We start from the raw sequence: 15,868 nt of genomic DNA on the forward strand, positions 1-15,868 counted from the left end.
TATTACTGTTGTTGTTTCTGAGCGTGCACTTTCTTCCTACCCATCTTTTCTTTTCCTTTTAAAGCAGAACGGAGTTGGGATCTTTGGAGCTGGGAGAAGCTAACACCCCGGAGCTCAATGATGTCATTTCTCAACCCGTAAATCCTCTGAGGGTCATTACCCACATAGTGGAGCTGTGTTTTATCTTACTATTTCCATTCATTGTGTAAAGCGTGCTGTTTCTAAGCTGTGTGCTTTATGTGGCACTTCAATCATAGTTTTGATAGGTATCCTAGTGGAAGGTCTACTCCTAACCCACTAATACCAATGAGAAGCTGACCTCTGACTTCCCTGGCCTTTAGATCAGCCCTTTGCTACTAACATGTCTCAGAGGAGAAGGAAAAGAAGTTTGTATTTGTGTGTGATGTTTTTCCCAACAGAAAAGTTGATTTCAGCAGTTACTATTGAAAAAAAGAATCGTTTGTGGGTAGTATTTGAAATCCAATCAGTATTTTCCTTCTGTGAATGAAACACCCCTTACGTGCAGAACTGGACAGGGCTCTGTGATTTATCACTTCTGAAGTGAAAGCAAAATAAAAACTTACTATAATTCTTAAAAATAACTCTGTATATTCCCAGACATACCATTCTTCTTGGTATTTACTATTTGTTTCCAGATAGTATCGTAGGATCGTTAGGGCTGGAAAAGCCCACTAAGATCATCAGGTTCAACCATCCTCTCGTTCCCACCATGCCCACTGCGTCCTTGAGTGCCAAAATAGATGCTGTTGCTTAGCTATTTTTTCTCAAGGCTGCATCTTTCTTCACATAGCATTGATCATATCTTCTCATTCATCACCGGTAGCTCTTTGGTGACCTGGGAGGACATGTTGAGATTATTTTTGAAGCTGTGAAGTCTGAAGTTGTGCCGGCAGCATCGCTTTGAAATGAAGTGTTTGTGGTGGTGGCTGCACTGGCAGCTTGCAGTGCCCGGTGTGGATGCATCTGTTGGGTTAGCTGATATGGAACTGTTAGCAAGGGAATGGAATTCTAAATGTAAAGTACAGTGCAGACAATATTGAACATTACAGATAAGCAGCACTTGGGATCGGTTAATTGTAAATGATGCTACGCCTCAATTTTATTCTTTCACTTATTGGCAATTGTGATTTTTTGTAGTCTGTGTGCCTTACTAAATCAACCATCTAGTTAAATATTTTCCATACCTCACTCCCTTTTTTTTTTTTTTTTTGTTATCCTGCATAGTGATCGGTGTTAGTGCAGAAACCATTGGTTTAGTAATAATAATACAGTTTCCCTCTTCTCTTTTTTTCTGACAGTTGCAAGTCTGTCTATTGCTGCCGAGTGGCACGAGCCTCATGGTCTGTCTATGGACATCTGCTCCATAAAAATATGGGACATTATTGCCATGGCAGGATGTGCTGCTTGGATTAAAAAACGGGTTACCTGAGTATTGTTGGTTTTCTGTATAGAATCTGTTCTCCATGTGATTCTATCCTGAGCTGGTGAATAATGTCAATATTTTTTTCAGCGGAACTTCAAATTTGGATTTAAGCAAATGGGCGAATGACACCAGTGATGAAATCCTGATGGGTGTTTTAGCTATTGTTACTGGTGTCCTTGGCACTCCTATCCAGAGTTATAATGCCTTTTAGTTTTGGTCTGGCTATTTATTGTTTCAGGATCACATTTTCTCTTTTACTGTCTGTGTTCCTAATTGGCCTGTAAATATTTCTTCATCCTTGTTTGCTCTTTACTCAAAATACTAACAAAGATACTGAAGAATAATTAACACTCCATAAGAATAATAAGGAAGAGATCAAATAAACTATGAAGATGTTGCTGTCTGCTCTCAGAGAACTTTCTGGTGATGTTCAATTGATTTCCTGTACAAAGTAGGAATTTCTATATATGCGTGTTAATGCATATTAAAAGAAAGACTATTTATTGTTGTTGTCAGGTACGGTTTTATTAAATTATATTTTCAGATTGTGGGTTTACACGGGGGCAGTGCTGATCTATTTCCTTATAATTATCACAGGTACAAGTGACCCGTATGTGAAATTCAAGCTGAATGGGAAAACTCTATACAAAAGTAAGGTAGTCTACAAGAACCTAAACCCAGTTTGGGATGAGACTGTTGTGCTGCCTGTACAGACCCTTGATCAAAAACTCTGGGTTAAGGTAAGTCTTGGTTTTTAATTCTGTGTAAGATACACAAATATTTTTCTAAGCCAATTGTTTTCTGCTGTAAAAACCTAGTGATTATTTTATTCACATAGTAGCATCGTGTAAAACACGATCCGGTTTAAGGGTTTCAGCAATTTCAAATTAAGATGCACGTATGTCTTTTCCAGATTTCACTTGAACGTTTTGCTTTCATTCACTGAAAATTCAAGTTGAAATGAAATTCCTTGAGTGGATATATTTAAGAGTACAGAGCTCAATTCTGCTGTAACTTACCTTGCTTGGGCAAACTCAGTGAAATCAATAGTGGTTTCATATGCTCATTTTAAGAGTGCAATTTGGCTGGATTGAACAGAGTTATTGCCTGGGATGCAACCGTGACAAGTAGCAAAGCCTTTTCTCATTATGAGTACCATTACAGTTACCAGAACTGCAGGCTACCAGTTGTGAGCACTAATTGCTAAAACATCTGTAGCAAGAACTACCTGATGTTGTGCAGCGTTTCATCGTAGAGCATAAAGGAACAGGCGCAGTCTGTAGCAGCACACGTCTTTGTTTACATAACATTAAGATGATACTTTGAAAACGCTGTTTAAATATTTAGCTAAAAATACAAATTAAAGCAGGGAAATGTAAAATTAGCCCTGAATTATATTTTAGCTTTGATCTGAAAAGCCTTAAAATATCTGTTCTTCTATCAGCTGGATAAAACTGCCTTGTGATGTGAACATTCTAAACATCAATTTTGTTTTGCCACCAGGTGTACGATCGAGACTTAACCTCTTCTGACTTCATGGGTTCGGCATTTGTAGTGCTCACTGAACTTGAACTCAATAGGTAACATGATTATTTAATTAATGTTGTTATTGCACTTTAGAGGGACGTGATAAAACAATGAAATGCTATAGCTTGGAATTTATCTGTTTGTGGAAACATCTTCTGATTGAAGGGTGAGGAACATGTTTCAAAAATGAGAAATTAGCTTCAGATAAATCCCGAATAGGTGTGGTTTTATCTGGCATTATGTACTGGATTGCAGTTCTACCTGGATGGAGCCCTGGACAGAAGAAGCTGCTCTTTTTGTACCTAGAAATAAGAATGAGTTTCTATATGCAGGGATTATTTTTTCTAGCTGTGCCAGAATAATTTATGAAGGTGGATTTATGGCAGAAGAAAGGGGGTAGAAAGCTGAGAACCCCTCACGAGCCCCCTGTAGAGCAGGGTGCATTTTTCTGCAGATTATTTGACTGGGGAGTGGTTTGCCTTGCTGCCGGCGAGCTCCCCAAATTCCATCCTCCCCCTGCAGCCACCCAGCCCTGCTGCATCCGCATCTGGCCCTGATTTAGTGCAGAGGCAAAGCCCTTCGCTTTTGTCTACTGCTGCTTGGTCTGAATGTGAAGCTGGAAGCCAGGAATTCAAGTTTTATTTCTCTCTTTTATACTCGCTCACTGTGTGACTTCTTTTTTTCCTTCTTTTTTTTTTTTTTTTTTTTGAGAAAATGAGTTCTCCCTGTGCGGGTGTATTATAGCTCCCATGGCTGTTGTTTGTGTGTTTCCAGAAACATTAATGAATTTATCTGTCAGATAGTGCCACCAAGTAAATGTCAGCATTACCGTTTTCAGAGAGGGAACTGAGTCACAGAGGGAGATTAAATGCACATGGAGGTAAGGTAGAATACGTATCCCGAGTCAAGTCTCAGCCATTAATGTTAGAAAATTCACTTGGATAAGTTTCTGTCACTCTTCTTACCTGAGAAATGGAGGCAGGAGTAACTTATTTCAGCTTGTACCCACATCTGAAGAAATGCAGGTAACGTAATAACATCATGATAGGACGTGCTATTAAAAGGGTTGTGCGTTTTGTCGGGACCGTCAGCGAACCCTTCAGACTTCCTGCTTTCATATTTAAACTCAATATTGGGAATTCAGACAAGAGGCTGAAATTTGCACAGCTCAGAGTGACCTTTAGGAATGAACTCGAGTTAACCGAAGACAACAAATCCACATATTTTCTTTTTTCTCTTTTTTTTTTTTTTTTTTTATTCTTTTGCTTGTAGAACTACTGAACAGGTTTTAAAACTGGAGGATCCCAACAGTTTAGAAGATGACATGGGAGTGATTGTATTAAACTTGAGTCTAGCAGTCAAGCAAGGAGACTTCAAGAGAAATGTAAGTGGCTTAGGAAATTAAATTTATAGCTGAAATGTGTTGAGGTGGGGGGAAGGACCTGACCTAATCTGATTTACTTCGAAATGCCACCTTTATTTTCATCTTCAGAGAACTCTATATTGAAATCGATATAGATGATGGCTTTAGGGAAAAAAAAAACAACAAAACAAAAGACAAGAAACAACTCCATACTTAACTGAGTAATAGATGCTTAGACATCTGTAGCTAAATACTTTTGTCTTGTAGTTGTGAAGTGCAGTGTGTCAGTGCTCTCCATGTATCATGTGCATGTTATCTTCCACTCTTGCAATTGCTATTCCAGAGCATGCTGTTTTCTGATTTCCATCAAAGAGCTTAGATTTTAACACTGAGAAAGAGCCCAACATTTTGAATGCAATTCTTTTCTCTCACACTACAGTTCATGGGGGGGGGAAAAAACAACAACAAAAACCAAACAAAGAAAAACATCTGAAAGTAGGGATTTAAAATCAAGATTAAACTGCTCCAATGCAGCAGGAAGAACACACGGGCTGAGAGGAAGAGATTTCTCATAACAACTGATTTTGCTACACAGAATCGCAAGGTTGGAAACTACCTGCAAGATCATCTAGTCCAACCACCCTCCCATTCCTATTAGTACCACAAGCTACTAAACCATATCTCATAGCTACTGCTACTGAGTTTCTTGACTCGAGTTCACTTGAACTTGGTTCCTGATGCTGAAATATGGTGCAGCTTTGATGCTAAAAAGACAAAAAAACAAAACAAAACCGGGCAGATATTGTGAACAACTCAAAGCTGATGGTAGTTTTAAAATTTCATGTTGTGCATATGTTGAATTTGTTGTTGTTTTAAAGTTCTAAGATTACTACCAGTGTTGGATACAGCATGCCATATTGGTGAACTCATGTTGCTCCTGTCCACAGAGCAGCTTTGCAAGTGGTGGGGATAAGACACAATTTGGTATTTTCTTAGCCCTGGTTTTCAAGCTAGCCTAGTTTTAAATATGAAACAGAAATATAAATACAAAAATCTTTCTACAGTCTTCTGTATAGTCTAGTATGGAAGTTGCTGTTTACAGCACACTGAATTACAGGTATGAAATTATAGTCTAAACGGGATTAGTTACAGAAATGTGTTTCAAAGGGTTTGAAAGCAAAAGTTGGAAAAAAAGAAGGAAAAGTTGACATGGGATGCCTGCTTTTCAGTAATTATTTTTCAGATTGTTGCGTTTTAAAAAAACATGAAATTCTCTGTTTATTTTATGGTAATTGTACATTTACTTCTACTTTGGTATGTGATTATTTAAAGACTTAATGACGTCAAAGCGCTGCTGCTGTATTTGTATGCCTATGTTATAAGACAGTGGCTTCAATCCGAGATGTGAATTCCCCAGTGAGCTTGTACAAGACAGTGTTGTTGGCAAGTGTCACTGGGTTAAAGGAAGGGGTGAAGCAGGAACATAGCATCTTTTGGAAAAAGTAATTTAGCCACAAGAACCTTTGGAATTCTTCTGGGATTTTTAAGAAGACATGGAATAAAGTGGACTTAGCCGGTGAGACAGAAAATATGTTGGTTTAAAGTAGAGGCTTTTGGTACTCTAGGGTGCTTAGTTAACATTCAGAGTGCGGATGATAGAAGAGTTGGTGCACACTGTAATTTTTTTTAAAGATGATGTTTTAAGCCCTCGTATTTCAAATGCAAATTGCTCAGCCATTTCCACTGGAATCAGAATAGTGAAATGGCTCTGTCCACATTAGCACTTAACAGCAAGATGATTCTTTTTTTTTTTTTCTTTTTTAAATTAGCTTACTGTAGAACCAGATGGCACCAAAAGTATAAGCCATGTTTCTTACTAATGGCTCTCTGTCCCTCAGATTATTTTTCCTGATTTTTTTTATGTCCTCTTATTTTTGGTGCAATGCAGGTATTTTGAGTTTTTGATGGTGCCATGAAGGAGGAAGGTAAATTAATGCAATAGTAGATCCAAGCCCTTCTTGTTAATGAGCTTTTCCAGTAAGTTTTATAAGCTGATGTTTGAATTACTTTACTGAACAACTTTCCCCATTTTACTCCTTTGTTTCCCCTCTCTTGGTTCTCTTTGGTACAATGCTGGGGATTCCCGAGTAGAGATGGTCAAGTCGGAAGAAGAGATCTTCATCCAAGGTAATTCATACTTTTTCTTTTCAAAAAGGTCTGTTCCCCAGACCTTTGTGCTCTCCTCTGTAACAAACTGAAAAGCATCATAACTTTGAAAGTCTAGGTGCAACCTAAGTGTGGTAGTTGCCATTCCCTTTGCTTTTTTGATTTTTCAGTGTGATGAGAAATTACTTTGGTTTTCTTACAGTATGTTCTATGGTTGCACCTATCAGCAAATGAGAGTAAGGCCTCATTTGGCAAAGTAATGCAGAAGGAGTCTGAACTATCTGAAAATGGGAGTAAATTCATCCTGGAGCCTGGGCAGACTGATCTGGAGGTTGGCAGCCCTTCCCATGTCAAGGGAACTAAATGATCCTTAATGTCCTCTCCAACCTAAACCATTCTATGATTCAAAAACAACAGCAACAAAAAGCTGTGGAGGATTTGAATTGTTTAGGAGTACCTGAATGTGTAAGCACTGGTTTTGAAAACAGGTCTGCTAGTTCCCAGTTGGATTGGCTGGAGTGTATCTTGCCACTGAAGGAATTTGTGAGGCAGTATTTATGTCTGTTGGTTACTTCTGTGGGTTTGCAAATTCCTTTTGTTCTCAGGATGGAGAAAGAGCAGGCAGTTATCACTACCAGCAATGTAGTAGGATTTTCAAGATTTGTGTTGCTACATATCTATGGAACATGTTTTTCTTGGTCTTTTCTAGTAGCCCTGAAGGTTGCCATTACATCTGCTTTCCTGCAGTATCCCATTTTTGCATGAGATTTTAACTGATTCAGAAAACAGACTTGTGGATTTTCATTTGTTCTGTAAAGCTTTAATTTGCTGTTGAGCAAATAATAACGATATAGAAACTGCAATGCCCAATAGTCATCCTGAGAGCCATGAAGCTCCTCCTGAAAATCAAAATCTGGCTCCTATGTGAACACGTATGCATTTGATATTTTCCCTATATAACTATCCATTTGTGCCTACATCAATTGAATAACGAATCTCCTCTTGTTTTATTCATCGTAACTGTGTTGTGGTATGTAGAAGAGCCTATTCTCTCAGATATTGTCCCAGCAAAAATATTTCTGTAAACAGAAGTGGTGCAGAGTAGAGCCCCTGGAGCTGACTGGTGGCTCAGCAAGTCCTGGTTCTGGGGATAACACAGACCTGTTAGTGCTGTGCTTGCAGAGGCCTGCCAGACATCCCTGAATTCAATACGACAGAAAGCAATGGAATAATTGGAGAGCTCAGTGCTTCAGTTTTTAAGTAAAGCTCTTGAAATTACTCTGCCCTCACTCAGCTGGTGTAGCTCGATCCCCCTCACGCAGGCACACACAGTTGTCTCTTGGCGCTGGTTGGCTTTGGGTCCCAGGAAAGGGAGACAGGTTTTAAACTCTGCTCCTTTTTGTGCAGAATAGCCAAACTTCTGTCTTGGTCGCTGTCGTGTGTTTTTTTTCTACTGTATGCTGTATCTCATTGCATTTTGAACAATCTTTTTTATATACACACTTTTTTAGACCTTCAGCTATAAGCCATATTGTCAGGTCTGACACTTCTCAAGACTCTGGCTTGTGCCGAGGCATCTTTTTATATAAAATTGAGATGCTAAGGCATGGGACCAAGTTACGAGAGATGCAAGTGATGTTTAAACGAGGAGGGGGGAAAGCTGCAACCTTGTGCTCTGTTCATTTACAGTCACTAGAGGGTAGGAGAGCTTCAGTTCTTCCAAGCGAAGACATAGTTCATGCTCCAGTGTGATCTCTAAAGAAAAAGCTCTGTGACCATCCAAAGGCACTAAAAATATTTCCCGGCATGCAGTGGCAAAATCTGACAAAGCAGTATTTCCTAGTTTATTGATTCTGCTACTGCACTAAAACACTAGTACTGTACATCAATAACCATCTTTAGTTAGGAAACTCTGGGCTGTGGAAGCAGTACTAGCAGTTTGTGGCAGAACATAAAGGCAAGAAAGAAAAATGGTGTGCGTGGGGAATATAGGTGTCTAGGGAAGGCACAAGAGGTTATGGAAGAATGGCCAGAGAGTATGATGGGGTAGAAAACAATGTTGCTGGACGAGATAAAGATACAGCAATAAGGGGGGCAGGGGAAATGGGAAGAGCTCTGTAATGCATGCACAAACTCATCTCCTTTTTGGCTCCTGAGCTGACTCCGGTTGGTTGTCGCAGGAATAAAGGCCATATACTTTCCATTTGAGCAGCTGAACTGAGACAGATCTAAATTTCATCTCTTCAGGTTTAAGCAAATAGAAGTTTTCTATTAGGAATGGTTTTCTTGACTTCATTAAAAGTGAACTATAGCTGACCTATATTGTAATATTTAGCTTTTCTTTTCCTAAAAAAAAAACGCAAGGAAACTGACTTACTGTGAAGATGGGCAAAAATGCATATATCTCATTTTTTTTTTTTCCCCTTACATGAGAGAAATTGAGCTATACTCTGTTTTGGCCATTTTGTGTTATCTCAGTGCACTTAGCAGATTTGGAACATGACTATTTTAAATGAATTGTTACATTAGCTGTGGGGTTCCTGCTGGCTTCACCCCAGATATGTAGTACCTCTGGTGGTAGTATTAATGCCCAAGGTGACTCTGTGTCAGACAGGTGAAGGGACTCACCCGGGCTGTTGTAGATGCTGCATACTTTTCATGTGTGTTCTCCACATTCCCTTGTTTTTCCAGGGAAAAAAAGCTGCATTTCAGACAACAATAGAAACAGCAGCAGGATGAGTTAATCCAGTCTAGCTACAGTAGTTTCACATTCGTTACGAATATTATGCAGGAAGGATTTCAGCGACTGAATATTGTCTTTTAAATCATTTTGGTGCAAGAGCTGTTAAACTGGATGATTTAGCTATCTGTTGATTACACAGTATATATCCTTCACTGCTGCTAGAGGGAATCATTGCACATTTGGGCAGCACCCCAAGACATGGGCAGCACATCCAGAGCCCTCATTTTTCATGGGAGCTGAGAACTGCATTGTCCTCTGCAGGAGCTGTCTCCAAGAGTGCAGCTTTCTTCTTTCTCATGGAGAGTGGTGTTGCAAAGGGAAGGGGATGCTGTTAAGTAGCACTAACGCATGAGCTCATGTCTGAGTATTGGCAAGTTCTACTGTCTTTTATGATTTTATTTCTATTTTTCTGGAGCTATCTGGGGTGCAGAAGGAGTTGGTAACTGTCTCTGCCAGAGTCTGACGTGGTGATGCTCAGTAGCCTTGTTTGTCCCGGGTGGTTTGAGTCTTGCCCCAAGAGCCCCGTGTGCTATTTCCAGCATTTGTACAGCTGAGTAACCTTTAAGTGTTGAACATCTCTGAAGCAAATAAGCAGGTTTGCTTGGGGTGGATTGACCTGCAGCCATTCAGTCCTGAAACAAAAGCGACGCAATTGCCACCTTGATAGCCGAAGCTGATTGAATAAATTGGTTGAAAGGCTGACCGGACCCAAGCACTTCTCGGCGTCTCATCGCAGGGGAAAATCCCTCGCTCTGCTTTTTCTGCGTGGGCTGTTAGGTTTCATTTTGGCCTGCCTCATTCTATTTGCCTTTCTCCCACAATACCCCGTGGGCAGCGGCGTGCTCGGAGCGTTCTGTGGAGCGCAGGGACTCGGCTGCCACGGGGTCATGCATCGTGGCGGCAATCTCGTGTCGCTTCACTTGCAATTCTCGCTGCCCTCTCCTCTATCCCAGGGGGAGACTGCCTCTGCAAAATGGTTTCCCTGCCTAATGAGGAGAGGTCCAAAGAGTCTTCTATTTGCGTGTTGTTGTTTTCTCAAACGGCAAATTATGTGGCCCAGTTTCTACGTTGACCTCTTCACAGGGATTGCAGCAGGCTTTCTGTTGTCCTGTCTCATCCTTTTAAATGAAAGATGTGAGAGATGGGCTCACTTCACACTTGGCCACCTCGCCATGTCATTTAAATGTACAATTTTTCTGCATCTCTTTATTGCTTCAAAAAACAAGTTTGAACTTGGGGCGCGTGTGTGTGTCAGGAAAAGAGACAGATTTGAAAGAGCTCCCGATGCACCAGAGGGGATTCACTGGGTGCCTACAGAGGGACATTATATCCAATGGTTTTCACAGGGCGACTCAAGCTCCTAAAGGGTTTTGTGAAGCTGTGGGTCAATGAGTCCTCTCTCCTCCAAAACTCACTCTCGCTCATCTCTAATGTTAGTCTCTGTGAAGGCAGTGTGGCTCACCTGCTTGTTCTCATCCAGCTTTCTTCCTGAAACCAAGACCAGAAAGTAGCAGAAAACTGGAAGCTGGTGCGAGAAGCTTCTCTACTCATTTTTGAAATCAGCAACTAAATTTTGGAAATGGTACTGTCAGCGCTGATGGTTTTTTCCTGTTCAGAGATGCGGTTTTTTTCCAGGAAGAAAGTGTATGGAAAAGAACCACCTTTGTTCTTCATTTGACAGGGTCCTCCTCCATGACAAGGCTTCAGAAAATATTACTGCTTACCTGATGTTTTGCAGTCCCTAAATCTGCAATAAACATGAGTGCTTAGACTTTAAATCCTCTGCGTGTTTTTGGGCTTGTTTGCTTTTACAGTACAGCTTTCTTGGATGTTCTTGTGCTCATTTTCTTTGTCATGTTTGTGTGGGAAACATTTTGTTTCACTTCTTGCCCATTTTTACAGCATCGAGCTGCTCATAAAGATGACTTTTATGGTGTCGCTGGTTATTTGCAAGCCAACACCCACATTATATACATGTATGAATATTTTTTAATGCGTGGAGAGCTCAGGTGAAGTCAGAGCTCTTGAGGTGACCCCACAAATTCTGATCTCAGGGCCAGAAGCTTAATTTCTGAATGATGGATGCTGGATTGGAGGGGGTGGGGGAAGTGAACTTGTCCAATATCTTGTGCTTGGGACACCTGCCAACTGCCATCATAAAGCATGTGTTGCCTAATTTTCAGCTCTCTAGTCAAACCTTAGCTGCAGCCAACTTTTCTGTACCTCGGCAAAGCACCTTGATTTTGGTTTGGGATGTAGCCAGAGTGTGAACTGGCTGACTGCAGCATTTGGAGGGAAAATGCAGCAGGAAGCCTGAAGCCTGGCAAGTGGTTGGGGAGCGCAGCTGGAAAGAGCAGGGTTCAGAGACAGGAGGAGCTGGAGCACCCATATGAAGAGACGTCTGCAGCTTTGGAGGCAGCAGGGAAGGAAAGAGCTGAATAGCTAAAAATGTTTTCTAATTATCACTGAGCAAGCCACCTATGCTGGGTGGCATGCAGGGGCTTTGATTTTCCTGGTGTGAAGGCAGATTAGTGTAGTGATGGTTAGGGGAATTTGAAGTGGGTTTTGTACTGCTTGTTTTGCTTTAACTTTGGTGGACTAATGCAGGCTAATGACTGCAGTGCTCTGTGCTCTGTTCTGTAATAGTTTTGCAAACTCGGAGCGAGGCTGTGAAGTTTAATCAATTAACTCTGTGTAAATCTGTTTGAAATAAGTATACGTGGGGTATCAGAGAGGAGCTGGGACTTTTGAAATAAATAATACAGTATGGATTTCTTTTCACCTGGGAGACATTTTCTGTAGTACAGCCTTCCCCAGGCAACATTAAAATTGACTCATTGATGGTTCAGGTCCTTGGGTGTACCACATTTGGCTTTCCCTGAACATGCTTCCTTCCAGAAAATGGAGAGGAAACTGAGACATTGCCTGTTAGGCCAGGATTTCGATCAGATCAGGGTGGTCAGAGGAATAGCCTGCCAACTGTGTGGGAATGCTGAGGAGGGAGCTGCAGAGAAAGCACAGTTCAGGTCTTCGGTGTTCACATAGGAAATATGAGGCACGGGAGACTTCTCAGACCTGCTAAGCCATGGTTAAGGGCAGGAAACCCAAAGCATTGCTGATGTGATTGGGTCCCAAGGGAAGCAGCCTTCCTGGGGCATCATGTGCTCCATTTGGAAGGAGGATTACAGGGACAATTGCTGTACTGCAGAAGCAGACAACATTGCTGAGATGGTGCAGATCAGCACCATATTCTGAACCAGCTGAAAACGTTTTGGCTCCTCTAAAAGTGCGGTGCTTTAAAGTGATGTTTGATCTTGTCCAGAAAATAGTCAGGTCCTGTTTGCACAGCTTGTGGCCAACATACTCCACTCCTGAGCTGGACTCAGCACCCCAGCACAGAATGCTTTGCAGCTGCCCAGCCATGCAGTAGGGCTGCACAAGGCTGTTTGCTCAGGGTCAGCTGTTTTGGGAGGTCAGAGTTGAAGCATTGCAATGTGCTCTGATAGTACTGAGCTGCAGGTGCTGATGTTTCCTGGGAATGGTTTGAGTACCTCCCAGCTCTCCTTTGATCTATCAAGCTAGGGGCTGAGAAGGCAGGATTATATTTTAGACCGAATTTGGGTAGGAGGACCCCCACCCCCCAGCACTGAGTGACTCCCTAAAATACTTGACTAGCTAAAAAATGAAAAGAATCCAAATTTGATTTGCAAACTCAGTGATAACAACTCTTTCCGTGTTCGGTCTGGAAGCTTTGAAGAGAACGGGATGCTTTGTTTTTAAAAGAAATTGTAATGTGAATTATAAACTTTGTCTGTTTTTTTTTTGTGGACTAACATCAAATACCTCTTCCTCCTCCGAGGAAGGGTGAAGGGGGGGGGGGGGGGGGGGAAAATACTTGGTCCGCAAGCAGCAAGTACATCACATCAAACATGACTATGTTAAATACTAAAATGTTCAAAGTACAACTGAGATAGATAAAGGCTTTGATGGGAAGTGGATATTTCCCAGGGACATTACAAGCAATAATCCAGATGTTATGGTGTAATGCAACGAGTGTCCATGGATAGATCGGGAGCTCAAGCCAAGCAGCGCCTGCTGTAGGCCTTAGCCCTCCACTCCCATGCTGTTACGCCATATGGAAGCAATCTCCAGGCCCCTTTAATAGCCAGCTTTGGATTCCATTTTCACAGGGCTCATAGAGCTAAGTGGAGCTGTTTTATGGACAAGTTAGATAGAAGCTTTTCCAAGATAAACATCCAATTCGAAATTAGGACATACCAAGCTGCAAAATTATTTTAGGGCATATTTCATGGAAGCACTGCCATTTTTCTAAGGCGATTGCCAGACTGCAGAATGCCCTTTGATCCCTTGTGGACATTACTCCCTTTTTTATAAAAAGGATTTTGAAATAGTTGCAGTGTTTAGGGAGGAATATATCTGCCGGGTCTTTGAAGTATGTCCATGGGAACAGTCATGCTTTAGTTTTTTGGCCTAAAAGACAAACTTAAAAAAAAAAAAAAAAAAAAAAAAAAAAAAAAAAGAAAAAAATTACATTGCAGCTGGATTTATGAATTAAAATCTCATTTTCTTTTCAAAGGTAGGAATTTTTCTCCAGTGTGCCAGGAAAGCCAAACAGGGTATTTAAATAGGAGTATATTAATATGCTTGTGGGATCCAAAGAGTTGAGTATTTTAAAATAAGAAGCGAGTAAAAATTGGTGAGTTCACCACCCGTGATTTAAGAATTTTGTAGCTGGGTAATTGATCCATAAAAAGTAATCTTCCGACATCAGGTGCTTTTTCAATCGTTTTATTTAGCAACAACATTTCTTACTTGCTTTTAAAGCCAACACGTCCTGCTTTAAAGTGACTCGTGAAATCTCCTCTGTCCGTCTCCCACCTGTATATGATATGATTGAAGCTCCAAAGTGTGGCGAGTTAAAAGTTGCTTCCCAAGAATAAAATATGGTAGGGCTTTTACTGCGAGAAGAGGATAGCCTTGAGTTTTAACGTTTCCAGCTCTCACTCTTACTCCCTCCAAATAAAGGCCTATTTAATCATCCTCTGTCCAATAAAATACTGCCAGTTAGCAAACTGTTAGTGCAGCCGTGCTATGTAAGAGGAAATCGTGAAGGTAACAAATGTGCCTACTAGGTAACCATAACTCCTGATAAAGAGCCCAGTCGTGTCAGTGCTTTTCAGCAGGCGTCGGTGCTTTTGGATCCTGAGCTGGGCTTCTGGAAGCTGCAGCTCCCAAGGTCTGCAGGCAAAGAGCTAACACAGAGGGCAGACAGTGAGTGGTGGAAGATGTGGCTTCAGTTCTTCACCTGGCTATAGGTTGTGTATGGCTGTAGGCTGCCTCACAGGAAGGCACATACCCGGGTTTTATGGGTGTAGCTGGAGATGTTTAAGTTTGCTTTCGTTTCTTCCCTCTTTGTTTCTGTCCCTTCTTCACATCACTCTCCTGTGTCTTTCCATAAGACGAGGTAACAGTTTGCTCTATGCACTCAAGCTCTGCTGTTTTTGAAGCTCAGCCAGGTTTGCTGGTGTTGACCTCTCTGGTAGTTTAACTAAATGTGCTGATGCTGTTTTGATGTGGATTATGGTCCCTTCACAAAGTCAGCTGTAGCATGGAGTAGGCAGAAAACCTTTAGCTTTTTTGTGCCCTCAGTTCCTTGCTTGCTGCGAGGAACTGCTGGTACCTCTCTTACTTCTGATGATTTCACTGTCAACGTGTGCATAAACACCTGGCTTAGGGTGTATAACTGTTTTGTGTCTCCAACTTGCTTTTCAGTCGAGTTTCATGCGGAGCATGCGGCTCTCTGACTCTTTGTGCAAGAACCAGCTGTGGAATGGACAGGTCACCATCACACTCCTGGAAGGGAGGAACATCCCCTTAGAGGGCTTGGCAGCGGCTTTCATTCTCCTGAAACTGGGAGATCAAAGATACAAGAGTAAGGTAAGCACTCAGAATTTCCTCCAGTTTGGAACTATTCTTGATTTTTATTTTTTTTTATATAAGTGAGATCAAAAGCAGGAGACCAGTTCAGAGATGTTTATTGATGTTTACTGTATACAGCAATGCAGAAATAAGGAAATTGGGAGCATTGTATCTGTTTTTGTGCATTTAACACGCTCATCGTATTGATGGATGCTCAGCGTTAATGTGAAATGAAACAAGGCTACATGCCCTCCTGTACAAAATGAGCAGAGCAAGTTCACAGAACACAGCGTTCAGATGTAGACTGAAACCTGCACTCTTGTCCCCTACAAAAGACCTCAACCAAGGCCACGATATGATGTTTTTATTTTGAAAAGCAGCTTTGAAAAGTTACAAATGGTTTAGTTATTCTAGAATAAATACACAGTATTCTAGTTAAGATCCCTTTTTATGTTTCTCTTTATGGTCCATAGCTTGTGTTATGAATCTGAATGACTCTCCATTGTTTGCAGTCACAGAAAATTGAAAAGTTTAAAAGAGGGAGTTCAGGCCAATGTTGCCTGCGCTGAATTAATTGCTTAGTACTTCTGTCTGGAGTCCAGCAAGAGTTGGGGACCGCAGCTTTAATGCTGCAGAAGGAATTCAAATTGTCTGTACTTCATGTTCTTTCCTGGAGTTTATTTAA

The 15,868-nt window shown here is 41.2% G+C and overlaps 1 protein-coding gene across 5 annotated transcripts in view; it reads left to right on the forward strand.

The window, feature by feature from the left end:
- Window positions 1-15,868, forward strand: part of MCTP2 (multiple C2 and transmembrane domain containing 2) — a 258,369-nt gene that overhangs the window by 173,523 nt on the left and 68,978 nt on the right. For 3 of the 5 annotated variants that reach the window (XM_042876283.1, XM_042876284.1, XM_042876285.1), the window contains 5 exons: window positions 2,042-2,184; window positions 2,948-3,024; window positions 4,244-4,355; window positions 6,486-6,521; window positions 15,037-15,201. In XM_042876283.1, the coding sequence (XP_042732217.1) occupies window positions 2,042-2,184; window positions 2,948-3,024; window positions 4,244-4,355; window positions 6,486-6,521; window positions 15,037-15,201 (533 nt within the window). Of the gene's footprint in view, window positions 1-2,041; window positions 2,185-2,947; window positions 3,025-3,961; window positions 3,997-4,243; window positions 4,356-6,485; window positions 6,522-15,036; window positions 15,202-15,868 lie in introns of those variants that run through there. The other 2 variants (XM_042876286.1, XM_042876287.1) reach the window with 2 other exon arrangements.

Source organism: Lagopus leucura, unplaced genomic scaffold (genome assembly GCF_019238085.1).
Source record: "Lagopus leucura isolate 7727_CA_CO unplaced genomic scaffold, USGS_WTPT01 Super-Scaffold_100015, whole genome shotgun sequence".
Classification (NCBI taxonomy): domain Eukaryota; kingdom Metazoa; phylum Chordata; class Aves; order Galliformes; family Phasianidae; genus Lagopus; species Lagopus leucura.